The following is a 26,985-nucleotide window of genomic DNA, read 5'->3' as shown; positions in this document are numbered from 1 at the left end:
AGGGTGAGTTACACACCAGGCTCATATGGGATGTAAGGTAACGCATGAGCCGGGTTATTTTCGTGCATGCCAGTTCCATAATTTTACATTACTGTCGCAGAATCCAATTCTTCTCACTTCCCAAAACCAATCACCTGCCTTTTCATTCCACCTATGTGCATGAAAGTGGAGCACATACTTGATATCTGTTGCTGGAGTGCACTCTCCTCAACACTGCTGACTTGCTAAACAACCAGGAACAGCATTAATCTCTTCCCTGTCAACCACCAAAGACACGTTCAAGTTCATATCAAGCAGCCTGAATGCACATCCAGAATAGTGCAGCTCCGGAGGGCTGTGGGGAAACCAGTGACATGTAAAGCGCTCCAGCTAAACAAAGGACTGGGAGAATCAGGTGGGCAACACGTCACCGATGTGGGCAGAGCCGGCGCGTTAATGATTGGTTGTGTGGCGCACTCAAACGCTCAAGTGGGCGCTCACAATATGGCAGCAGGCACAAATTTCACAATGTGTTGCTGACACCGAGCAAGGGGCTCATTAAACTGTCATCCTTTTTGGTAATAAGGGGCTGGCACACGCTATCTGGAAACTGATAGCCCACAAACAGCACATTAGCATTTCTTTAGCTGGAGGGGATTAGAAATTACTGTCTACTTCAAAGTCAAGATGGTCCATCCTTTTGGTTTGTGAGACACCTCCCGCACATGATACCGGTGTCAACGCATGACAAGAAAATCATCGTGAAGGAGTCCATTGTCACGGGATGAACTGTATGTAGAAAAGCAACACATTGTTCAGCTGATGTGATGAAATCTGTTCAGTTAAACTACACAGCTTCTGCTTGCTGAGCATCTATTCTCCGCCCAGTGTACTTCCTGGTGTGGGTTTTTTTTTTTTTGGCCTGGGAGCCATTTAGCCCCTAATTGCCATTGGCTCGAGTGCTGATGAATACCAAACCCATTATAGCTCGAGGTCTGATTCCCTGCTGAGAGTATAATTTTGTCCCCAAGAGAGATCTGGAGTAATACTAAATTTACAAATAAATAATTGAGGAGCCGAATAAGATGAGCAAATGACCCCCAGGAGCGAGGACATTCAAAATGTAGCGTCCTTGTGTGTTCCTCTTGATTTGCCCAAGTGTTCCTCTAATGCTACTGTTAGCATGCAGGTGGTATATGCTGCAGCAGTGGAGTAATGTGGCCATCTGTGATGAAGACAGTAAGTTGTCAGCTCCTCACAGCTCCACTGGAACACATTTAATTAGAGTTTGTTTTTCTTTTTTCTTTTTTTGTTTCTCTACCATCTATCTCTTCTTTCTTGGTCATGCAGTCTTCACATTGATGTCACCTCAGCCCGTCCAGGCTCAGGTGACCAGATTTCTGAAATGAAAATTAGGGACCTTTTCAGTGCAGAGGTCAAAAATCATTAAATGTTATCATTATGAAATAAATTACAGGGGGAATTAAATGTTCATGTATTTTGGTAATGTGTATTAATGAAAAAGTGTAGCCAATAAGATGTTTTAAAAGTCCCAACCTATGTAACAGAGGATCTTAAACCTTTCAGACCAAGAACCAAATTTCCAAAGTGCCACTTTCTACAGCAGAAATATTTTTTTCATAAAATAAAAATAAAACTATGCAACCATCAGCAAGACTAAACAGCATCAACAAATGCTACTATATTAAAATTAATGAAAAGTCTGCTCAGTTTATTTTGTCATATACTGTAATATCTCCAGCATTTAACATTAGAGCTGTAACAATCAAAACCAGAGCTGAAACATAAACAACCAGGACAAAAACCGACCAATGCAATACAATTTTCTCCAACCTATACAATATAAAAATCAGGGACATTTTCAGGGACAGCTTTATCCAGGGACAGGTCACCCAAATTGGAGCCTGTCCCTGAAAATGGAGGACGTCTAGTCACCCTAGTCCAGACCGAACTCACCTGCGCAACAATTGCACATCAAAGCACTGTCTCTGTGTCATTAAACAAACGCAATTTTTCCTCTTAATGGAGGGCCAATAGTAAAGGTGAGGACGTACTGTAGCTATATGATTTATTCATGACTCTGCCTCTTTCAGGGTGCTTCTGCTGATGGCATGATGGAGAGTATGACAGCTCCTCTCCTAAAGAGTCTCTGAATGATTGAGAGCAGTGTAGTGGTTAAGTGGACCCCGGAGAATGTTCCCCGCTTCTTGTCTCTGAAGTTTTTTGGCAGTATTTATTTATTTTTTCTGCCTCCCTGTGATTCAGAGGAGGATGTTGTTTCATTGTGAATCTGTCAGGAGTATCATAGCGTCCGTACCCACGAGAGTCGTTGCTGTAACAAAGACGAGATGATTGAGGTACCACTACAGACGCAACCGCCGCCGCATCAATCAATTTCTCTTCTTTGGATCCGTGGCGCTCAGAGGAGGCGGCGGCGGCGGCGGCGGCGGTTCGCGCTGTTTGTTATGTCACTTCCTGGTTCGCTGCAAATAAAATAAAACTCATTATTTGTTTGTCAGCTGTTTGTTCTAAGGGATAGACAGTGTCAGAGTGTCAATCAGTCCCAGTGTCTCAGCTCGGATGAATGAATTACCATTTGTCTTCTTGTGGGATCAGATGATGACTTACTTTGGGAGAGTTCCCTGAACGTCTCACACAAAATATAATTTTGTTGCCCGCAGCAAAAACAAGTTCGGAGTCTCTTCTAAACAAAATCTGTTTACTGAGTTTGACTTGAGTCATAAAGACAGAGAGCACATTGAGCATTTCAGTCAGAGCGAAAGTGAAATATAGCTACACGTCCGCACCCAAGCACAGATTTTGTACACACAGACAATTTTTTGTCAAATGACTCCTTTTGTTGTGCGTTGGTGCGTGGCTCCGCAATATGTTAGGCCGTGCCAGCTGCAGTCTGCGCGCCGCTATGCTTAGCGATCCCGCGGACCTTAAAGCATCATGGGTTATTGAGTGTCTGTCTGAGATATCAGCCTGTCCCTGTCCCACCATTAGCCATGCTGCTGGGCTGCAGTTGGGTCCAGATACATTCATACGCTGTGAGCATCTGCATATGCTGACACTGTGTTTGTGTTACCTGCAGCGCTGTTGCACACTCAAACAGCCCGAGCTGAGCTTAAACACATTAATCACAGTCAGCGGCTTCAACTCGATTACAAAGACACACAATTTCTCTTCTGCCTTATTATGCGCGCGGCTCTTATGACACGCACATCGGCGGTGCTGCGTTAGCAACAGAGCCGCCTCTAATTTGTTCGACAACATGAAGGCCTCGCAGATGTCGGGTGCTTTCATTGTTGCAAACGCAAGTGAAGAAATTACTGCATTATTCACTTTCAATTAGAGAGCTGTTTAAATGCTTATAATGCCACGACAAATCCAAACACCTTGCGATCGTTAACTTCTGCTGGCTCATTAAAGCCCATAACTTCATCATGGCAGATTGTGCATCACTGTGAGATACCGTGTGTCTGCTCCATTTGCTTTGTCGGTCTACATGGCTGATTATAATCATTAGATGCATCATTTTTTATCAGCTTTACATCTATTCGGCTCAAGTAATTATTTCTTCATTAGGCTAATGAATGAGCATTTTGACCTGTATGAATCAAACGGCTTCTTTGCAACATCCAGCAACCTCGCTCGTCTCCTCGTCTTTCAATAATAGAGTCTCAGTTCTGTTTTGTATTATGAATGAGTGGTCTCTTCGATTTTGGCCGGGGTCTTTGGGAAAAATCAGTGATGTTTAGCGCCTGCTGAGATCACCGGCGTGAGGGGGAGGCTGAGCTCATGAATTTTCCAATACAGACCCTGTGAGGTTCCTTCAACCCCTAAAATATATGTCCCCCATGTACGAGGGATGAACAGAGTGGCTCTCTTCTTTCTGGGCTTTTTTTTTTTTTCGTGCCAGTTTTATTCGCATGGCCTGCCAATGACAGCAGCCTCCCGCTGACTTACAGGAAGTAGTAATATCACCCAGTGCTCTCGGTTCCACTCAGCGCAGGAGGAGGCTCTGCCGCTTGATGTCTGGTCCCATTCTGTAAAGAACAGATTATTTTCATCTGTCACGCCCGACGAGGCTCACAAGTTTTGCCACCGGTTGGCATGGCGACAGGATGGCAAACCGACTCTCCTCGGCGGATAACAGCATCGGCACAGGAAGAAATATTAAGTTAACAGTTGATACACTCGTGTCTGTATCTCCTGTCTTCTTCGCCCGCCTTTTATATTTACTCTTTCTATGCCTCACAATATATTATTTCTAAATCTGGCTCTTGCTCTTGTTCGAGCTGCAGCCTACTTTGTCATCTCGCATCTGTACATGCTCCCTGCCATCCAAAGTCAGGCTTAATGCCCCCATGTATTATTCAGTGGCTATCTCCTTGCACGCTGCTTAACGGAGCCCGCATGAATGGAAGTTGACAAGGGAGACTCTGTCAGGATAGGATCTCACATAGCAATTAGAGGGGTGGTAAGTGAGCTGTCTGGTCCACGTACACCAGATCTGCTCAGCTGATATGTGATAGCTACTCCAGCGGCCTCCCTCTTCCCTCTGATTGAGCAGATTTGGCCACTTTGAATGAGGACGACTCCCAGGCATGATCCCTCTCTCTCTGTCACACACACATGCAACTCCCATAAATAGCCTGGCTATCTCCGTCTCATTTCTTCACCAAACTATGGACGGGGATATGCGTGTAGAAGTCTATGTGAATGTGTGTGTGTGTGTGTGTGTGTGTGTGTGTGTGTGTGTGTGTGTGAATGTGTGTCACAACCATTTTTCCTTCACCCCCCGCTGTGCCAGCCCGCAGCCTGTCTCATCCGGGAGCTGATGCTGTCTAATAGACACCATCAAGACAATAATACAAATTATATTTCAAACCTCAGTGTGATTCAGAGAACACCCAATTAGGCGACTTTCTCTCTGTGTGAGCCCAAGTCAGTGTGAACAAGCTAAATGACATTACACTGGAGTAGTTTCCAACGATTCTTTCCCTTTGTCTTCTTAAAATGAATTTCTTTTCCAAAAGAGGTATGTACTCTACTAAAGGAATAGTTTGATTTTTTTCTGGGGGGTGGGAGGGGGGGTACCCTTGTTTGCTCTCATGTTGGGCGTTTGAACCACAAACAAACATGATACAACAACTAACTTGGCAGTTATTGAGCTTTTTTTTTGTTGTTGCTGTTTTTGGACGGAGCCAGACTGTTTCCTCCTGTTTCCACTATTGAAGCTACGATGAGCTAACAGGCTGCTGGCTCTACCACTATTTAGATTTATTCATTTATCTATTTATTTCTTTCCCCTCGTGTTGAACTGCCAACAAGTTCTTTTCGTTTTACAGGCTTATAGAAAAGCATTCAGTAGTTTGAGAGAAAATATAAGTAACAGTTTCTAATAAAATAAAAACTATTATGTAGCAGAGGATGTTTTTAATTCCTCCTGTTGTCCTTCTGGGTCAAATTGACACAATCTGTTCCCTTCCTCCATCCTTCCTTCTTTCCTTCCTTTCTCCCTTCCTTCTTTCCACAATCCTTCCTTCCCTTCGTCCTTACTTCTTCTTCCTTCCTCCAATGGACTTGATCTGTTCCCTATCCCTCCATCTTTCTTTCCTTCCCTTCTTCCTTCCTTCCTTGAACGAATCTGTTCCCTCCCTCTATCTCTCCCTTCCTTCTTTCCACAAACCTATTCCCCTCCCTTCCTTCTTTCTTCTTCTTCCTTCCTTGAACCAATCTGTTCCCTCCCTCCATCTTTCTTTCCTTTTCCCTTCCTTCTTTCCACAATCCTTTTTCCCTTCCTTCCTTTTGTCCTTACTTCTTCCTTCCTTTTTGACCCATTCTGTCCCCTCCCTCCTTCTATCTTTCCTTCCTTCTTTCCTCCCATCTTTCCCTTTGTCCTTCCTTCCTTCTTTCCCTTCGTCCTTCCTTCCTGTGCGACTGTATTTGGTACAATAGCACCGGCCCCCCACGTTTAGGAGCCACTGCATTAAAAAACACTGAGTCTGGTTGTTGAGCTGCACAGATGTTTTGATGGGCAGCTGTATCAAGACCAGCTGTGTGTGTGCACGGGTGTGTGTTTGATTGTGGGGGAGGGTTGCATTGAATGTTATGGCTTTTGAGCACATACTGTATATGTACGTGGCGCAATCTGATATAAGTGCATCCTATTGTGTTCACAGATCTGCTGCTGCGGGAGGCATATTCTCATGTTTCATACATGAGCTCATTAACGGCGCTCAGATTGCCCTGCTCTCCATCCTGACTAACGCTCAGCCAGCCCGTGTCTGCCTCCTCGGGCACAGCTCGCTGCTGGCAGAAGGGCACAGGAAGCAACATAAGCTATCCATCCAACTTTATGCCCCGCAGAAAATCTGGCAGGATATAAGGACCTATGCCACGATAAAATCTCCTTTTATCCTCAGGCCGTCTCCAGTTTTATCCCTTCTTAGAGCAGTGGGAATGATCTTTCTTCGATTGTGTGTTTGTCTTAAGAGAGACAGCCAGCTGGACTTTTGTACTGAAGTGGACTCTTGCCGTTTCTCACCACAATTACTGTCGCCAACTGCGATGACTACCTTTCCCAACAAAGCCCATGTACAAGATAGCAAATGACAAGTCAGTTTTAATGGTATTAGAGCTGTGATTTGTTGCTAGGATACCCCATCATGGCTCATAAAAGTAGTAAATGAAGTGCAAGTAACAGGCTGTTGCTCTCTTTGTGCTTTTCTCTCCACACAGAGAGCAGACTGAAGGAGAACACGACCAAGTACATTGAGCTACTGGAGGACAGGCTGCACAGGTAAAAGGGTGGCGGGGGGCGGGGGGGTTTGTGCTGTCTTTGTCTTTTTTTTTACTATAGACATGAAGGCTCAATATTCCTCAGGAGTGAACAACAAGAGGACATAAACAGAGCAACGGCCCCCGAGGATCTTCCTCTCACCTCTGGCGTCCTCTAACCACGGCGCTGTCTCCCCAATACATCACTTCACCTCACACCTTATATCCTCTTGTCTCCCAGAGCCTCTTTCTCACGTTTCGCTTCATATCTCACCTGTGCAGTTTGTCTTCCTCTTCCCACCTTCTCATTTTTTTTTTTCCTATACCTTCATTTTTTTCTACATCAGCTCAGATTCCTCCTCCCTCCTCCTCTCTGTAAACAGTTTCAGACAGAACAATGTCTCCGTTTGTTTCATTGCCTCTATCAGAGCTCCTAAATCACTGAGGCCAGGTTCTGTTCAGCGTGATCCCCCCAAAACCCCCGGCCTCACAGTTACACAACAGGACTGTGGTGTGCTGAGTGGCTGGTTTTTTTTGGAGCAGAGTGCATGGAGCCCAGTCAACTGTCGACACCGTACGCCTGTTTATGCTTCCTCATGGAGATTAGGGCTTAGCTTAGCTCGCTCCCCAGCAGACAGACAGACAGACAGACAGACAGACAGACAGACAGACAGACAGACAGACAGACAGACAGACAGCACCGAGCAGCTGCGATGTGACGGCTCTTACTTACTCTCCAGCATTTTGGAGCCATTTGTGTTTTACAGATGGATGAATAGAGCTAGTAATGTTTTTGTGAACACCATATGAGCTGTGTTTTCCCCCACTCGGTCTCTCTACTCTTTCTAAGGAAGGTCAAGCTTTCTGTGTTTACTGCGAAACCAGGAGAAGCCTACACTGTCAGCAGTGTGTCTGTGTGTCTGCTCGACTCTTGTTTCTATCAGCGCTGTAAGAAAAGGGGGTGCAGCTCTGTGTGTTGCATCCTTGGAGAGCCAGGGTCACCTCTTTGGATGGGAGCCAGTAACATACTGCAGGGGCTGTTTGTTGTTGCACAGGCTGGAGGTCTAAGTGGTCAAGGAGCAACATGGCTGCCATCTCAGCGCTCAGCGGGAAGCATGCCTCGGGACCTTTTCTGTCAATGGGGCAGATGGCTGCTTTGTGTTTCGTTTGTTTGATTTTTCAGAGAGTACCTGTCTTTGAAAAAAAAAAAAAACACCTTGACAACACTAGTTGACGAACCATTTTCAGGGTATTTAAAAACGTTGGTGAGCGCATGTAGGTACAGTGTACACTCAGCACAAGGCAGCACGAATGGACACTGAGAAGACACAAGATTTTGAAGATGCTGCACTTCTATCACAATAACGTACATCAACAGCAAAAATCATCACAGTCACAAGATAAAGAGCCAAAAAAAAGAGTTAAAGGAGAATTTTGGTCATTTTTGACCCCTAAATCGTTGTCCTGTTGGTCACCCAGTGTTGGGGGGAGCAAAAAACGCGACTAAAATTGATGCAGGCAAACCGGAGTTACACCATGGCTACCCAGCACTAGGGATAGCGACAACGCTAAAAGTATGGGGGCAATTTTTTCAACCACAACAAACACACAAAAAACAATCAAATATCTGGTACATGACTAGAATCTTTATGACACACCACTGAACTGATATAATAGTATAAACAGTATAAACTTTGTGTTTTTGCATGTAGTCACTCACCTCAGACAGCCTAACCCTGAAACAGAAAAACATTACTAACCGATCGCAGAGTGCCTGCTCTCCCCGCCACAGAAACAAACATGATTTCTTTACAAAAATAAACGGTCTGAGATATTTTGGACCACCGTTTATTTTTGTAAAGAAATCATCACAACAAGGAAAAACAGTTTATACTGTACACTATATGAGTTCAGTGGTGTGTCATAAGGATTCGTTTTTTGCTAACGATTTAGGGTCAAAAATGACTGGAATTCTCCTTTAAGTGAATATTAAAGACAACAACACACTCTGCTGATAAAGCACAATAATGTTAGAGGACTCACTTGAGTCACGCTGTGTTTTCCAACTCTTATGATCCAACTCAACATCATCAGGTAACTTCCTCATAGTGTGACTCCCGAATGTTGGTCCACCACTTCAGTCCAGACTGAAACTACAGTACGTCAACCACTATTAACTGGAGTGGCACAAACCTTAGTGGAGACATACCGTACATGGATCTCAGAGGAGTCCTGCAGCCATCAGTGTCAGTGAAATACCCCCAATAACAGCCGCAGAAATATTAAATATTTAAAAGTCTTTAGCTCTAAAATGTCTCTGAGATTATAAATCCCAAAAAATAAATGCTTTCATAAGGAAGTTCATATCAACCCCCTTTTAGTCCTGGACCGCCAGTACCATTAAAATAAAAGTAATAGTTCTTTCAGTGCTTGTCCTTGAAAACAGTACTGGGAGCTTTTTTTTTAATCTCCTCTTTTAATGGAGCTCTTATGTTCTGTGATGCTATCTTGTAGTTTATTGCTCTGACCGCCTTTTATATGGATCACATGTATCTAACCAGGTTACCATTGAAAGAAAAATCCCATTAAAGGACACATTCTTCAGTATTGAGTAAAGTAATTGACCTGCTCATCACGGCCCGTATTAATTGATTGGCTCCCCAACCTTGGATCAGTTTCTATAGCCGGAAACGATCCAGATCAAATCACATGTACAGCTTTAGCTTGGAGGCAAAGACCAGCATTTCCACCACCAGCTCCACTTTGACACACTGACACATATCTGGCATGACGGAGTGGGAAGACGTCCCCGTACGCACATAAACACATTTACTGCGCACACACAGACACTCAGTTACACACACACGCGCGCCCATCATCCATTGTAAATTTTATCTGTCATCTCTAATGTACATTACAGTTGATGGCATGCTGTGGTGATGGGAGGTGAAGAGAGGGCTGGAGGAGCTGGGGTGGGAGGGGGAGGGGGAGAGGCAGATTAGTACTGGTGAGATGTCTGGTCTCCGTGGAGACGGATGGTGTTGAAAAAACCAATTATCTCTTCCATGCTAAAGACTAGAACAGGATGTTAGAGCAGCGCAGATGCTGTAAGTGTGTCACCAGAGCCAAAAAAAAAACAAAAAACATCTATTCAGATTAGCAGCACCACACGCTCTTTTTAAAAACATTATGTAGATGTTTCATTAGGAAATGCCTCGCGTATTTTTACCTACATTAATGCAATCTTCTGCTGAGATTTGGATGTCATTTGCCATACTTAATGGACTCAATGCAACTGGTGGAGGAGTCATTAAAATACTTAAGACTAGACATGTTCTGTTAGTCAGAGAGGAAGACGTGCTGAGAGCAGCTGAGAGGGAAAAAACCTGTTATCACTTCTAATGTTCAAAATCCTGAATGAACATAAAAGAAGTGTATTATGTTTGAAGCAAAAAAGGGACACTGGTCGCTCAAACGGCTGCTGTAAAAAAAAGACAACAACAAAAAAAAGACGTGGAGCCTTCCACCATGTAAATGGTTGGCTTCATTCATCACACCTCATCCAATAGTCACCAACCTTTCACCATATTATTAGCACCTCTCGTCAGCCGGTGTCATCTGAGCTGCTGCTACGTGATTAACGTGAAATATTCCCATTTCCCGTCCCCTTTTCTCCTCCATAATGTGTGAATTCACATTATGTTTATGTGTTTTGTGTGTACACTCAACATGAGAGGCATCGACACGAGACTGCAGGTGAAAATTGCATGAATTTTATCTTACAGACTAGGATACTAATTTCTTGAGGGAGACGGTGCTTACACTTATCACTCATAGCCTGATGCTTTAGATAGACTAAACGTCCAGCTGTGGCTGAAGATAGGAGCTGTATTTTCACAGTCTCATACATTGGTATTCAGGTGTGAAAGCTGAAGAGGCGGCTGAGCATATGAGTATATATATATATTATATATATATATATATATGCTGGGTGGAGTTCAGACCGATCGGCCAGACAGTGTGTGAACCTGCTTTGTGCCATTCACTCTGGAGAGCTGTGACTGAAGCCTCTGCTAGCAGCAGGACCGGAGCGCCGCGGCTTCGCTCAATACTAATCCTCCCTCTGTAGCTGCCTGTGTGCGTACGTAAAGCCTTGAGGAGAAAGAGCAGTCCTGTCAGTCAGCGGTCCCACAGGGGGGGTGGGGGCTGAGAGACTGTAGAAGGAGTGTGCCTGCCTGTCTCTCCTTCTTATTACTGGGCCATCAGCGGAGCAGCACGCCCACACCCTGCCACTGTCAGATGGCAGGCCGAGCGGCTGCCACCAATTAACCCCCGGGCGAGCGAGGTTCATACCGACGGGCACCGGGACGCCGCCATCACAGGGATGCTTAGGCGCTGACATGTTGTCTGAATTTGCGGTATACGCAATGCCAATGCCAGTTGTTATTTGTAATGAATTGTGGTTGTCTTTGAAGAGGAGCTTTTTTTAGTGATGGATGAAGCAGGCTTTGACATTTTTAGAGGAATTTATGATTGTACAACACTGAATCCCCACAGAGATTGATTTATGGGTGTGTGTGCGTAAGTTAACACATGTGCCCAAGCATATCTGGGTATGTGTGTGTGTGTGTGTGTGTGTGTGTGTCCCTCTCCACTTCAAAAGAGACAAATAACAATGGCATGGCTCACTGGGTGCATCCCCACTATAGCAGAATTCAGAAGCAGCGGCGCTGAGTGGAGAATTAGGGAGGGGAGTGAGTGTGTGTGTGTGTGTGTGTGTGTGTGTGTGTGTGTGTGTGTGTGTGTGTGTGTGTGTGTGTGTGTGTGTGTGTGAAGGGAGGCTGGGGTGAGCAATTTTTCTATTGTCTGTGTGCCAAATGAAGGTTAGAAAACGAGTGAGAGGCGTGCGCTGGCTGGGCACAGAGGTTGTCGGCCTTTTCAGACAGGAGATAGGCTGGAAAACAAGTGGCATTCAATTTTTTGGGGCGAGAGACGGAGGAACAGAGGGAGAGATTAAATAATACTGTCTGGTGCATTCTGCCTTTGAGTTTGTTTACATATGATGGAGAATGAGCAATTTCTCAAATCTAACTGAGCAGCAGGGAGGTGCACTCCAGGTGAAATTACTGAATACATTATAGAGGCTTATATGTAAGAATATTTTTGCTCCGAGTGTGAAATTGTTGTGTTTTTATCATTCTCACTCTCAATGTGCGATTTAGTGTTTGTGACAGAAAATCTCGCCATCAGCACACACACACAAACACATACTCACGCACACGCACACACACACACACACACACACACACACACACACACACACACACACTCACGCACAAAGAAGATGTTTAAGGTGCTTGTTGCAGATTCATCTTCATCTCTGCAAAATATGGATTCTGGAAACAAGGTTGATAATAACAAGTGGAATAGAAAACAGAATTTTGCTCCTTATACTTTGAACTATTTACACTCCTGAGCGTGGAACTTTTGCATTTTGAGTGTCTCTTCTAACATATTACAGTAAAGGAATAGTTCGCCAAAAAATGAAATTCAGTCATTATTGACTCACCCTCATGCTGATGAATACTCTGGAGTACTTTTTTATTCTTCAAAGTGCGTCTGGAGACCCGGGAGGCCGGTTCGTAGTCCAACGAAATCCTTATATGAGAGTAATAGGGCCAGACACAAAAAAGTCCATGAAAGTACACAACAACCTTGTGATATTCCTCCAAACTGCTCGTCTGCTGCAATCCAAGTGTCCTGAAGGGATGTAGTCCAGAGTTTACTCGAAACGACGTAATTTAGGACATTTTTACAGCCTAAACAGTCCTGTATTGAATTTTGCCTGGGGCGTGCTCTCACGATTCACCCGCTTGCACTACGGAAGCCGCGACAGACAACATTTTTCTTATTTCTTTAAAAGTATCAAATCGCAGATCCTCTTGTTTTTCTGTGTTGCTCAGTCACTCAGCAGGATGTAAATAACGATGTGTCCCAATCACGAGTTTTCATGGATTTTTGTAGTGCAAGCGGGTGCACGCCCCAGGCAAATTCAATACAGGACTGTTTAGGCTGTAAAAATTTCCAAAATTACGTTGTTTCCAGTAAACTCTGGACTACATCCCTTCAGTGACACTTGGATTGCAGTGGATGAGCAGTGTGGAGGAATATTACAAGGTTTTTGTGTAGTTTTATGGACTTTTTTGTGTCGGGTGCTATTGACTCTCATATTAGGATTTCGTTGGACTACGAACACCCCTCCCGGGTCTCAAGATTCACTTTGAGGAATAAAAAACTACTCCGGAGTATTCATCAGCATGAGGGTGAGTCAATAATGAATGAATTTCATTTTTTGGTGAACTATTCCTTTAAAGATTTCAGCCCCTGAAATTCCCCCTGGACCTGAGACTCAAATGTGAGTCAGTGGAGGTTATTTTATCAACACACTCCATGATAGACTACATGTTGTTTTCCCACAGCGGTCAGCTTAAACTAAATAATGAGACATGGAACAGAGAGCTCATTTTCTAAATAATATATTCAGCCAGTTGTAGTTGTAGTTTAATTGTTCTCTTCTGTTTTTGCACTGCAGGGTTTGTATCTGAGATGTCATGAGGTCAGGGTGAGAGAGAGTGAAAGAGGATGAGTGATTGTAACTCAATGAGTAGATAAACAAAAACAATCTCCTTGTCCTCCCCCTGAACTAAAGCTCAGTGACCCCAGCAGAGATGAACACATCCAGCTTTTTCCTCTGGCTGCTGTGGCTCTTTGAAGCAAAGGGCAGCCTGCGAGGAGGACACTCGCTCTCCTTCCATTTCGTCAATGGAATTAAAATCTCTGAATGGTTTATTTTCTGCTCTGTCACTCTTTTGAGCGCGACTTTATTAGAGCGATGACATTAAAGATGTCCTTTACTGTGCCTATGGTCTGTCGGTCTGATCGTGATGTCTGCACTTCTTTCTAACACACCGTACTTTTAACATCTCATAACTTTACACACATTTGCACAACAGAATTGTTGTTTGCATACATTCAAAATCAATAGGTTTTGTGAAATATTCTCATTCGTTGTCTTGCTAATAGTTAGGTAAGATCAGTATGTATCGGTGTCATGTTTGTTCTGAGCTGCTATGTGATCATAATTGGCTTAGCTTAGCATAAAGACTACGAGCCTGGCACTGTCCAACAAAACACTTTGGCTATAAATTTGGTCCTTATCTCTCATTTGGTAAAGCCTCACAGTCAATACACAAAGAGAGATGTACTTCAAACAATTTCAAATTTCTGTTTGTATACAGAATAAACAACAGGGTTTATAAATTAGTTAGAGGTTGTAGTGTTTACATACAGTACAGTATATGTCCTTTACTTTTACCTGTGTACAATATTTTGTGTCAAAGGTTTGTAGCACAGTAGAGTTCACGCTTTGACTAATTTCATGTTATAATTTACTGTACCATTCATATACAGTGTTGTTTCTTTTATCATAACAGATATTTGAGGTAATCCTATATTCAACTGTATCATATCTGTATTTGTATTGTGTAATTTATCACATATTTTATGATTATCTTTTATCGGATCATACATTTTATTCATGTTGTAATTATTTGTATTGAATCATAACACGACTCCCTCTCTCTGTCTCTCAGTAGTTGTGGCTGCCCGGGCTTGGAGCGGATCTGGGAGGCCGACCTGGAAGCCTGTTACCTGTTCTTGCGAGGCCTCCAGCTGCGGACTCCCAGCTGCAGCGGAGCCGACATGGAAGACCTCCCCGCTGCAGACCTTTATCCTGCAGTCCAGCCATGCACCAAAGAAGAGGAAGACTGCGCCATGCTGACTGCTTTAGGAGGGCGCTGGTGCCCCGAGGCCAACTTACAGAACTCAGAGTTCACCAAGGTAACGCAACAATGTCTTGTTAACAACACACAATGTATTATTCATGTCAATGCCCATGCATGCATTGCAGAGTGCACGGCAGATTTGGATATAAAAGATTGACGCTGAAGTCATTCTCTTCACAAACCCTCCTGGACACAGAAAGGTCGAACGAGGACTATACGCCGTTTTCACATTCATTCGCGGTTTCCTCTCTGTGCTGCGAGAAGTGACCTCTGTCAGTCTACGCACTTGACTAGAGAGGACGTTCAGCTGCTGTCGGAATATAAAAGTCTGTCGACTACAGTGAGATGAGCAGCAGTCTATTAGCAAGTTGGCTTGAGGGTATTTTTAAACCAGGAAAAATGAAAATGTGGGCGTGTGGGAGGCAACCATTTGGAAAACATTTTGGCTTCCTTCAAGAGTTTCATTTTACACAGTGCAGATTTAAGAGTCTGTTTCTGCATGATTACATGCATTTAGAAGGATTGCATGTGTGTGGTGTGTGTGTGTGAATCGTCTGTGTTGGTCTATCCCACAGTGAGCTGAGGTCCACTGCCTCAGGGCCAACTCATTCTCTCCTCTCCTCACACTTTCCTCCGCCCACGTAGTCTAACACACTTGTCTGAGATAGGAACAAAGCCAATAAAAAAAACAACAGCACACTTGTTTTTGTCGGACTATATTTTGTTACTTTGGCTCAGAGATTGTGTTTTAATATAATATTTGCTCAGCAGCAGGTGATACTTTCGACGTATTTATTTTCAGTATGGATTCATTGGACTGTGGCCATTAACAAATGTTTGTCGATGCTCTTTGTTGTTGCTGCTGGCAGTTATCTCCAGTTGCATGTGTTCTAATTAGAGGCTGTGGTTTTTCATTGTCATGTTTAATTCTCCCACTTTGCTGCAACCTCTTTAACTTCTCTCGCAGCCTCTCTGTGCATCCATAAATATACACTATGCATTGTTGTCCTCCCTGCCCTGCCTGACTGTTTTCTACAAACTGCATGAATCTATTTTCTGCTTTCCCTTTGTTTCTCTCTGCTTTTCTTTTCTGCTCCTAAAGCCCGGCCCCTCCTAACATTTCTCCAAGAATTTAAGGTGAGACAGCCAAACACTTCTTTTTTTTCTTCTAAGCTGAAAACATTAGCAACAAAAAGTTCCACCCTCAGTTTATGGCTGCAAAAATACATTTCTTGAGTATTAGATTTTTGTGGAAATCCTTGAATCCTTCAGGACATCAGTGAAAACCTTCAGTGGAAATAAGTTTAAAAATGAAACTCTGATGTTCAGAGAGGAATTGCGGATATTCTTTGTAGCATTTAACATTTAATGACTGACAAAACATTCACTCCCTTGCTTACAAGCTAACATGCTTTCATATAAATAAACACCTTGTAATCTCCTATGAAAAAGAGACAGGTGACGTAGCAGTTTTAGAAGTGGATTCTCGTTTTTCAAACATTTAACATCACCCAGTACGGTTCTACTTTTTCTTTTCTGAATATCCAAGGTCCCATCTAACAAATAAAAATCCTTCTCTGTGGATGCTGGTTGGATGTTACTTTCTCAAGGCCACAGGCAATAGAAGTATTTTATCATCTGAATGCCAGAAAATGTCATCTACATTTGACAGATTAAACATAGCCGTGAGATGGATGTAACTGAAGAGAGCAAAAGACAATCTGGTGTGTGACCACTTCAGAATTGCAGTGTTTAACAATCTCACATAAGGTTCATGTATGAGTTTAAAGAGTTGTAGATGTTCAGCTGCACCTGTGTTTACCGCACCAGCGAAGTGTCGACGGCGGTTAGATGTTACACAATTTATAATTGGAAAATAATAATTAAAACTTTCCTGATTGTTATTTGTTGTTGTTCTGCCTTCTTATGTACTTACCCTAAAGCCACAAAGAATATGTTAGCTTTTAATAGGTGCAGTGATTAACTCCGTCCTTAGTGAAGAATGCACAATTACATACTTTGAATACTAACAAAGAAACCTGCAGTGCAGATGAGCCAGTTAATCTATTTTCTCCCTGTCAGTTTTGGTGATGAATAATTACAACCTCCTCTCGTTATGATGATGCTGCACACATACAGTACACAGGCAACATAATTGCATTTTCAATTATTCATGAGCAGGTTTATGACTGCGTGGCCCTAACAAATGTTTCCCTTTTTGTTGCAGAAATTGGAGGAGTTTTTGTTCTGCATGGAGGAGAATCACCCAGAGGTGGGTAATGCTAACGCTAACCCTGTCACTGTATGGGCTGCATGTTATCAGTGTAATTAAAGTGTCAGCTGAATTGACACTGGGCTTACTGGGACACAGAGGAATCCATTAGCTGACCTTAACTTAAACATGACCCCTGTCACCTTCCCCGACTGTCCGATCAATACTGATCTACATGAGGAGCCTGGCTCTGTCTGAGTTTGCACAATGGCTTTAAAGACTCTTTATTTATGCAGAGGTGGGATTTGCTGAGCACGTTTTCTCCTTTCAGCATCTTCCTGCTTTGAATCCATACATTAGACTCATTCACACCTGGAAGCCAAACACTACAGCGTCAGCGATGCTTGTGAAGTCTGATAATGGTGTGTGCTTGTTTAATCCTGGTTGAAATTCCTCGTGAGTCAGAAACATGAGTCAGAGCTGACAAAAGAGAGAAAATTCACTCGCTGAAAACCACTTAAATGCATTTGACAGCTTGACAGTCGCTGCTAATTAAATTCTTAATTTTAAATTCTGAAGTTCTTGCAGAAAAGCTGTAAATTAAAGGTCAGGGACTCGACTCTCTGCTAAGTCAGTAAGTTTGCCTCGTTGAAACGTTCTGTATGCTCACGCAGAAAGCGGATGAGAAGGTGACCTGCATATCTGGAGGACACAACGATGGAGAAAACTAGCTGACGCAAAATAGTTCAATGACAATAAACGATGATACATCGCTGAGGCAGATGATACGATGGCCGTCGAACGGTATTGGATGGTATCTTCTTCATCCTGATGGTGTTGTGTTAGCGCCGTGGTGGAGACGGGCTCTCCGCCTCGCAGAGCGTCTGACCTCCTTCTCCTTTCCATAATGACTTTAAGTAAATGATTTCCACTTAGCTGCTGCCAAAGCCGCTGCCCTGCTACCACAATGGAGATTGATTGGTGTGTGTGTGTGTGCGCGCTGGTGCAAGTGTGTGTTTCAGTGCTGCTGTTTTTTCTTCTAATCTCTACTAATTGTTCTTTCATCCTCTCAAGGTCCTTACATTAACCTCTTCATACTGACCCGTGGTATCCAACAACAATAGAGACATTATTCAATTCAGATGTTGAAGGCTTCTGATTGGATCTGTTAATCTGCTAGTTTGGGTGATAATAACATGGAATTTACACCGGCCATGTTTGATTTGAGACGATCGCCCTAGTACACTTCCTTAGTGCATGCAGACTCACAATAGCCTCTATATGTAGTCATAAGTAACTATTATATAACGTCACCTTTGGCACTTTGTTCTAACTAGTAATGAGGTACAGTCTGTCAAACTGCAGCTGTGTCACAACCAGACAAACAACACAGACAGAAAAAACTTGGTGCCTTTCCAAAAGACTGGGGGGCAGCTGTAGAGACAAGTGCATTGTGGGACAGAAGTGTAAACTGACAGCAGCAGACACAAAAAAAAAATAACTGATGCTCCATCCAAATTCTACTTTACGCTTGAATGGTGATGAAATTAAGTGCGCTCAAAACTGTCAGTCGAGTGCACGGCTGATAGACACCATTGTCCCACGGTGAAATGCAAACTGTGAATGGTGGCGGCGGTGAGACGCTTCTTTGAATTTTGAAAAGACGATTTTGTTTTGTTTTCTGTCAAGTTTAAGTCTGTGACATTTGAAAGTCAGGATGAGGTGCGCGTATTGTGTCATTTCCTGTTAGTGCAGTGTTTTTCAACCTTGGGGTCGGGACCCCACATGGGGTCGCCTGGAATTCAAATGGGGTCGCCTGAAATGTCTAGTAAAAAAAAAAGACTGATAAAAATGTTTTTAAACTAATCATTATTCTTTTTAAAATTATGATTAAAAACACCATGCACAATCTTTAACAACAGTATTCTATACTTTCACTTTCTCAAATATAAATCGAGTTCAAATAAAAATGCAGCATATAGTATATGAGCTGGTGCATCTTGATTGACGGCGGGGGGGTCGCCAGAAATTTGTGATGTCAAAATGGGGTCACGAGCCAAAAAATGTTGGGAACCACTGTGTTAGTGTTATTTCATGTATACTAAAATAGCATGCTAATGGTAGAGTGGCAGATACACACTGTGTTCAATTAGTATCTCATACTGTATTGAGGGATTTCGTATTATAGTATTTCTAATATCGGACACACTAACTTACCAACAGGGCATCATTTATAACAGATGCTAGTTCATCATAAGCTCATTAGTTTTCCCTTGGGTCCAAAATGAATTCAGCTATTTTATTGTTTATAAGCAATTATGACCTAATGCTTGCATAATATTGTTCCTTTGTACTGCTTGCCCAGTGCAAAGTGTTGGCCTAACTGCACCCATGGGAACACACACAATTACCTGCTACCTCTCGCTCATTATTGCTCAAATAACCAGCACATGCATGAGTCTGATTATTGGATTTCTAAATAATTTGCTCAACTTCATGCTTCTGCAGTCAGCTCTGTTTACTTTTGTTCTAATAACATCCGCGCTAATGTGCATCAGGAATCAACATGACAATACATGTATGCCTCAGATTCTATTATGCAAATTGACGTGTTGTTGAAACCTCATTTCGCCTGTTTCCTTGTTTGTCGACGGCAGACGTGGCAGCGGAAGTCATTTCGGTTGTTTTGATCACCACCGGGAGCGAAATAACAGCTTGGGCAATCGTTGCACCAGTTTTTTAAAAAAAGGTTTGATGACAAACTGTCAGGCTTGTTTTCGCCGGTGTCGTCCTGCGCACGGAGCTTTTTTGTCTTCCGTCTCGTGCTGGTATTGACTTTACAAAAGCTGACTGGAGGCTCCGACGTATAGAATCAATCAGCCACACAAACACGCAGCTCTTATCTGACAAAGATGCAGCTAACCTTGACAAACAAACAGCTCGGTGGATCTATAAACGGATCGTCTTTCTTCCCTCAATGGGCAGACAGGGATGCCGGCATCACAGACGATGACACCTGAGGACTGTCTGGTGTTAAGAGATCGCTTGTTCGTTTATATGCCTGGTACACAAAAACACCATGTTTTGTTGAAGTGTGGCCTCCCTGTGGGCTGTTCTGCCTTAAAGACTTGGCTTAATTCTTTAAATGCATCAGGGATAACTTGTGCGTATCACCACACCTCGGGCCTGTTGTTGTTGTACATTTCTTTTGGGTAGTGTTACATCATCTGGGGAGAGGAGAGCTATTCCAGGACAGAGACCAGAGACGCGACATCCCAGTGATTGTTCTGACACCTCTGAGCTGCAGGGAGTTGATATTTTCTACCTGCAGCTATGAGTCGGGTTAGACTTTTCATGTGTTGTTTGACGAGAGCACTGGCTCTGCGTGCACGCGAGTGTGTGTCTGTTTGCTCTCGAGTGTGGACTGTGCGCTCCAGTGTGTGTGTTTGTGTTCCCTATGCTTGATAAGTGTGAAGAAACTAGGACACGGTGTCTGCAAAGGGGCCTGTTCTAATTATGGATAGCCCTGCTCCCTGAATGCTCTGCCCTACTGCACTCTGCCCCACCGGCCTCCCAACACACACACACTCAGGTGATCCGCAGATACACACCCCAACTGTTGTGCACACAGCTCCCATGGTGCGTATTGTGTACATTACGACCTTGGCGCTTTACCAAACAAACAAGACCAGGTCAAAACCTAGTGTGTGTCCGAGCCGCTGGTCAAATCCTGGTTTTGTAACCGCTACATCATCATCTGACAAAATCACTGAACACATAAAAGAAAGACTAAAACTGGGCTGGATTTACCCATACACTGTCAGAGAGAAAGTCTGCATTTTTTCTTTTTTCGGGCTAGTGCCGTGATTGGTGCCTTAGTAGAGAGAGAGACAGTTTAGCTTTTATTTACATTCAACTCTAAATATGTAGGATTGTTCATAGTGGTTACCCTAAGGCCACTTCACTAATGACTACGCTCTTTTGCTCCCTTCTTTCCTGCTCTCTCTACTCTGTGTGTCTTATTTTTAGGTATTGCCTCCTTTACTAATAGCAAAACATGTAAAAGTGTGAAAGTAGTTTATTTGGTAGAGCTCCTCTATTAGGAATACGTACTCGGAAGTACACAAATAATGCTTTGATCCCGAATAGTTTTGGTGTCCGTTTGTCCTCATTATTCAGAAGCTTTTTTCTAAAGAAAAGGAAACGTTTGGATCAGCAACAGCCCATAACCAGGTGAATCTGGTTCACACTCCAACACAGTAGGTGGCGGTAATGCACCTTAACGTTGGTGCGCCCGCCTTAGAAGCACAACACGAGTAGGGCGCCAAACACGAGCAGGCAGCACTGCCGGCTGTCGCGACGGGAGTCACCCTGTTTCATTTGTGTCTAGTTCACGTTAGGATTGCTAAGAAACAACAACTCCCTGCATGCATTGCATTACAGTAGACAGAAGGTGCTCACCAATACTTTCAGGGTCACCGTTCAACAACTTAGCATTTTTCTCATAGACAATAATGGGAAAAGAAGCGGCTATAAAACGGTGGATAATTTGTCACAACCCCCGCGAAACGACTCGTTTCACTACCACAATTTGATCCATTCAGTCCGATTACGTTTGGAAAGTCTAGAAGAGCCACACGATTAAATTATTTTATTCCCGTTCTAGTTAGCTTAGAGCTAAAGCGGAAGTTAGCCGGCTAGCTTGGCTGAAGTCAGAGTGCCCACTTCCGGTTTCGTCCCGAATACGAATACAACGTTTTTTTTAAAAGCCCAAATCCGAATACAATTAGTGCACTAGCTGTACACCCCTATCCTCTTTGCAGGTCCAGAGCTGCTCAGTGGACTGTGGGTTCACTCTACTGAGCAGTGGAAGAAGGACCATCACTCAGTCAGTCAGTCACGATTAAAGGGCTGGTCCCACTGTTGCAGTCCAGAGCAGTTCAGGGTTGATTCTGCTCAAAAACATGATAAAGGATTTAGTGTGAATGACGTTAAGTGAGTGAGTGAAGAAATCTCCAGGTTAAGCTCTGACTCATGGTTATGAAAGCACATTCGCAATCATTATTAAACCTAAAATTAAAGGGAACAAAACATCTTAAGTCAAGAAGTGTTGAGGGGGAAAAACATTGCACATGCTTGTGTAAGAGCAATTATTTTAATTAAAGTAGGCGCCACACAGCTTCTTTAATCATAATTGTTTAACATGCTACTATTCTTTGGTGTAAAAGTAGCTCTAGCAGCTGCTTTCTCTGAGAGTCTCTAATAAACTATAATGTATATGATTCAAGGTTAAATCCAACAAATGGCACTAGTGCTACAGGTGTTGTATAAAGGTGATGATTCTTTTCTTACGAGAGATGAAATGTTATTGATGTTGAACTATCAAGTGATAAAATGTTTTACTGCATGGATCATGGTTGTGTAATTGTGGCAACTGATAAAGTAACAGATACTATATCAGAAGATATCTATATAATTGTTTTATAAACAAGTAGACAACACATACACTACTCACAAAAGGTTAGGGATTTTGTCTTTCGGATGAAATTAACCTTTACAGGTGGACCTAATTTGACCTTCTCTAAAGTGTCCAACTGTTCAATGTACATCAGTACTTACAACATAACATGCTCTTCTCTGGTGAATAACTGTCTGATCCAGGAAGTGACCACTAGATGTTCTGGTTCAGTGACAGTTTGTATATAAACAGTCATCTTAATCATCTAAGAATCGATCAACAGAACCTGTACATTGCAAGCTTTCAGACGGGATGTTGTCAGAGGGAAGTGTCCACTGAGCTCAGAATGTCACAGTGTCATCATCTGACTGGAAGAGTCACAGAAAGACAGAGAAGTGGACGTCCTTTGGCCACATGACAACTTATTGACGCTTTGACATAACCCACCACTGGTGTTAGCTTTTGTTTCAATAAATTGTTTGAGATGAAGAAATAACAATTCCATACTTCTACTTAAATGCCCTTTTTGTGAGTAGTTTACATCAACACTCATGCTCTTAAGTAAAATCATACACAAATGTCTTGTAGATTATTTCAAGCAGAAATCAAAATAAGCGTTATGGGAAATGTAGAATGAAGTATTTTTGGACCTTGGGATAGGAGTCTCCCAACTGCACTTCTGGAGGTGCAGATCTAAATTGCCTGTGTTTCTCATTTAACACTAAAGTGTAAAACCATTGATTATTTTTATATAACATGTCTGTTCTTTCTAATTGTGGTAAAACTTGAGTGTAACGTGGCCTCACTTTATAATCGAGAAGGGTGGGGGTTGTAAAAGAAACTTTAAGATAACTAAAACAGGGTTCCTACAGCTTTTTAAGACGTTTTTAATGCCACTTGAAATTAAATTTAAGACCGACTTCACAATAAACACAAATGCAAAAAAAAACAAAAAAACATAACCACATCTATAGGGTTAGGGACAATTTTACCCACTTTCTTATGTGATCCAAGGTAAAGTGACTTTTACATGAATGATTGGGGGGAAAAAAAACTGATTTGGGCCACCACTAACTTCTCTATGTCAGAATGTTACCAATTATTTTGAGATTTGAGACTAATTATAATCATAAAATCCCACTTACCAAATGTTAACATTTTTAAGACGTTTGAAAAATTGATTTAAGACATTTTAATGCCAATTAAGGCCTTGTTTTTAGATTAATGAATTCAATGCCTTTTAAGACTTTTTAAGGATCTGTAAGAACCCTGTAAAAGATTTTTAGTGTTGCGTTTACCTTCACACAAGCAACAACATGTTATCTTTCCCCAAACATAATGAAAATGAAAAACAAAGGCTCCTTTTGTTTGTTCTGCCAGAGCACTCCAATCTTTTTAATGTTCTTGTTATACGAGTGCATGAAAACAACACAAAATACTCCTTTTTTTGCCTGGTACATTGCTTGTTACTGCTGTTTCAGAAACTTTTGTGTTTATCTAGATCTATTTATTTGAAGTATTGCAGCATCATTTGTTGATGCTCTATTCCTCTCTGTGTCCCTGTCATTTCATCCCTTGTTTCTCTCTCTGTCCAGGACGGCTGCAGCGAGGCTGAGGCTGCAGACCTAACAGAGCGCTGTGAGCTGATCAGTGACAGACTAATGACCTTGGAAGATGAATTGCAGAAGGCCATACTGAACCAGGATCAGGCCCTCACCCATATCCTTCCACTGCTCTCTAGATATACATGTATGGTACTATATAAACTATGTGTGTTCCCATCTCTGTCCATCCATCTTCAGGACCTAGTTTACTTACCAACTCTCAAAAGTATACGTCCAAACTACCTTTAGGCTGACTGATGTTGGCTTTCAGTGACTTTACCTTTTAGAGGAAAAAAACATACACACACCTGTCTTATCTGACATTATGGGTCCATACAGGGAGGGAATTGAAGATAAACTGGGATCAGAGGATTTTTCTTGACAGGCTGGACGTGGCCACTGGAAAATGAAATGGTTAAAGTCCAAGCGAGGTTATTAGTGGGTCTTTGATGTGAGCTGCCAGTCACCACGGGCTGAGATTAAAGTTGGCCGACAGGGGCAACGCCGCGGCAGATAGAGGGAATGTTACTCTAATGACTCTGCCGCTGCCGTAGCTTCATGTCCATCCTCCTTCTGACCCTCCTTTCCTCTCTTTGCCCCTCCCCACCGTCCACGCCTCCATCTGCCAGCTTCCACTTGGTGGTAAGGAAATTACAATATCCATGATAATGACTCAAATGAAACTGTTGAAGCTGATTACAGGTCACAATACATCATTTTCCACGCTAATTAGAAACTGATTGGAAATAGATTAGTGTGTTTTCCTCGCTCCACATCGTGGGCTTATTGAGACTGATAGAAAAGGTGATGTTTCAACACAAGGATATAGACAATTTGCCGACTAGCATGGTGGCTTTATATTTATTCAATTACTTATTTATTTCCTGTCATGCCTCATTATTTTTCTTTGAAGACGGACTGACAGAAATACTCTCCCAATCTGCCCAAAATGATGAAGAGGTCCGTTTCATTTTAGGACCTCTAAAAGCAGTGAGTTATTCAGTATGTCCTTCACTCTCTGTTGAAGTGTGGCCAGACTGTTTTCACATCTGATTAGAGATTCATGTCCCCCGCTGTGCTGTCAGGGGTCAGTACGGGCTCCTCCACTGTTTGCATGATATCAATGCAGCCTGGCAGTTGGAGATAGACACAGATTGGTCCGCTCCTCTCCACCTTTCTGTTTTCATGTCCTTACATGTCATTCATCCTGGCTTTTTTCAAGTAGGGGCTCTCTTGCTATGCAAAAACGCTGTGGACACTTGCGGACACTGAAGATACATAACAATATTGTTATTGTGTTGCGGAAATCAAACAGAAACTGAATTTAAGATGACAGTACAGTTGCCATAGTGACGGGAAGATCAAACCTCCACTCTCCGAGGGTCTTAATTGAGTCTCTGCTCTCAAGGAGGTGGTCCGACTGCCACGGAGAGGAGGGTTGGAAAAGAAAGCCCAGCGTGGTTAGTTTAAAGGCTTTTCAACCCAATTCTGAATCCGATCGTCCCATTTGGATCATGTCGAGGTCTTGTCGAACCCTCTGCAGTATTCATGGGAAGCTCTTTAACGGCTGGTTAATTATGAATGAGAACAATCTGTGTCCATTCAGACAGTAAAACGAGCCATCAGGCCCCATCTGCCATCAAAGCCATTCCTTTGATTTGCCACTTAAGCTGGACACACGCACGATTAATTTGAGTTTCTAAGCAGGTTAAACAACCCCCACCCCTACCCCGCCCCGCCCCACCCACACCCCCCACTGATGACAGCCTCTATCCCATTTCATTGATGGGTTGTGAATTATTTAGTTGGGCAGTCTGTTTGCCTGGGTCCCCACACTGCCACCAAGCTCCACGGACGAGATGAGCTCATGAATAGTGAATTGGATGGGGTTAAATTGGGTATGACTTGATGATCTGTCCCAGTAATCCGTTTGGTGGCCAAATTGGAGATTGATGGCTTCATCAGGTTATGGCTGCCCTCCGCTATTACCGTTAACCACTGAGGGCCACAAGTGTCACATTTTTTCCCCCAATATGTGTCGGCTGGTATGTTTTTTATTTACATGTTAATGTCCGTCTCTCAGATTCTTCCTTAACTCACGATGCACAGTCTTTAGAAAAAGAAGTCCAGGAAGTAAAAGTCACTTTGCAAACCATGCTCACGCAGCTCAAGGAGGAAGAAGAAGAAGAGGGAGAGGAAGTGAATGTGTTATTAGATGATGACCTCATGAAAAATGGGACCGAGGAAGAAGGAGAAGAAGAAGAAGAAGAGGAAGAAGAGGAGGAGGAGGAGGAGGAGGAAGAAGACGAGGACCAATACTTCAGTGACAGCTGGGACATTTGAAATGGATGCCTCTAGAGTTTTATGACCACTCGCACACAGACTGGCTCTCCGAGAGCCTGACCTCGGCTTTGTAGTAGAAGTGACCCTGTATCCATCTTCCATAAAGCCTCACTCAGAGCGCTTTACAGCCAGCCGCTGTGGCACCACTGAAAGTTTCCAGCACAAAGACTTTGAAAGTCTGTCTAACATTTTATCTACAAATGGGAAAAAATGAAGGATTTGGATATAAATGTAAAATATAGGACAGATGAATGCAATTTTTTATAGAAGTTTGACAGATCTTGCCAGCCTATGTTTAAGCCAGGTAAAGAGTGCCTTAAGCCACTAAGCAGAGCTTTTTGGATGGAGGTTTTTTTTTTTATTGTTATGTCTTAATGAATGCAGAGCAAATAGCAAATTTTTAAAAAGTCAATTTTTACTGTCAAAACGTCAGCAATGTTTGATTTTTGTTTATCAATTGTTCTAATTTGTTATTATAAAAACAAACAAAATCTGCTGTAAAGCTACATAACTGGTTACAGTGAATGAATTATGGTGAATCCTAAAACACAATCGAACACTAATACACAAAAAGAAAAGCAGTACATACAGTCGGTGAATATCGGTTACACCACAACATCTGTCCAGGTGTTGCTAATACTAGCTAACACTGGCTAACATAAATGATTGGTCATAAATGGCTAAGTAAAGCTGCATCACTAATACCTCTGATTCGACTACAGATCAAAGCATTTC

At 42.8% G+C, this 26,985-nt stretch overlaps 1 protein-coding gene across 2 annotated transcripts in view; it reads left to right on the top strand.

The window, feature by feature from the left end:
- The window catches only part of disc1 (DISC1 scaffold protein), a 46,321-nt gene extending 19,821 nt beyond the window's left edge, over window positions 1–26,500 (top strand). The window contains exons 10-14 of one of the 2 annotated variants that reach the window (XM_085800676.1): window positions 6,751–6,811; window positions 14,442–14,688; window positions 16,861–16,905; window positions 23,899–24,015; window positions 26,008–26,500. In XM_085800676.1, coding sequence (XP_085656802.1) covers window positions 6,751–6,811; window positions 14,442–14,688; window positions 16,861–16,905; window positions 23,899–24,015; window positions 26,008–26,250 — 713 coding nt within the window. In that variant the 3' untranslated portion in view covers window positions 26,251–26,500. The remainder of the gene's footprint in view (window positions 1–6,750; window positions 6,812–14,441; window positions 14,689–16,860; window positions 16,906–23,898; window positions 24,016–26,007) is intronic. The other variant, XM_085800677.1, reaches the window with a different exon arrangement.
- Window positions 26,501–26,985: the final 485 nt, after the last annotated feature.

The sequence above is a fragment of the Trachurus japonicus genome, chromosome 15 (assembly GCF_045865225.1).
Source record: "Trachurus japonicus isolate A0001 chromosome 15, Traja_1.0".
NCBI lineage: Eukaryota > Metazoa > Chordata > Actinopteri > Carangiformes > Carangidae > Trachurus > Trachurus japonicus.
This window is presented reverse-complemented; position numbering and strand designations above follow the sequence as displayed.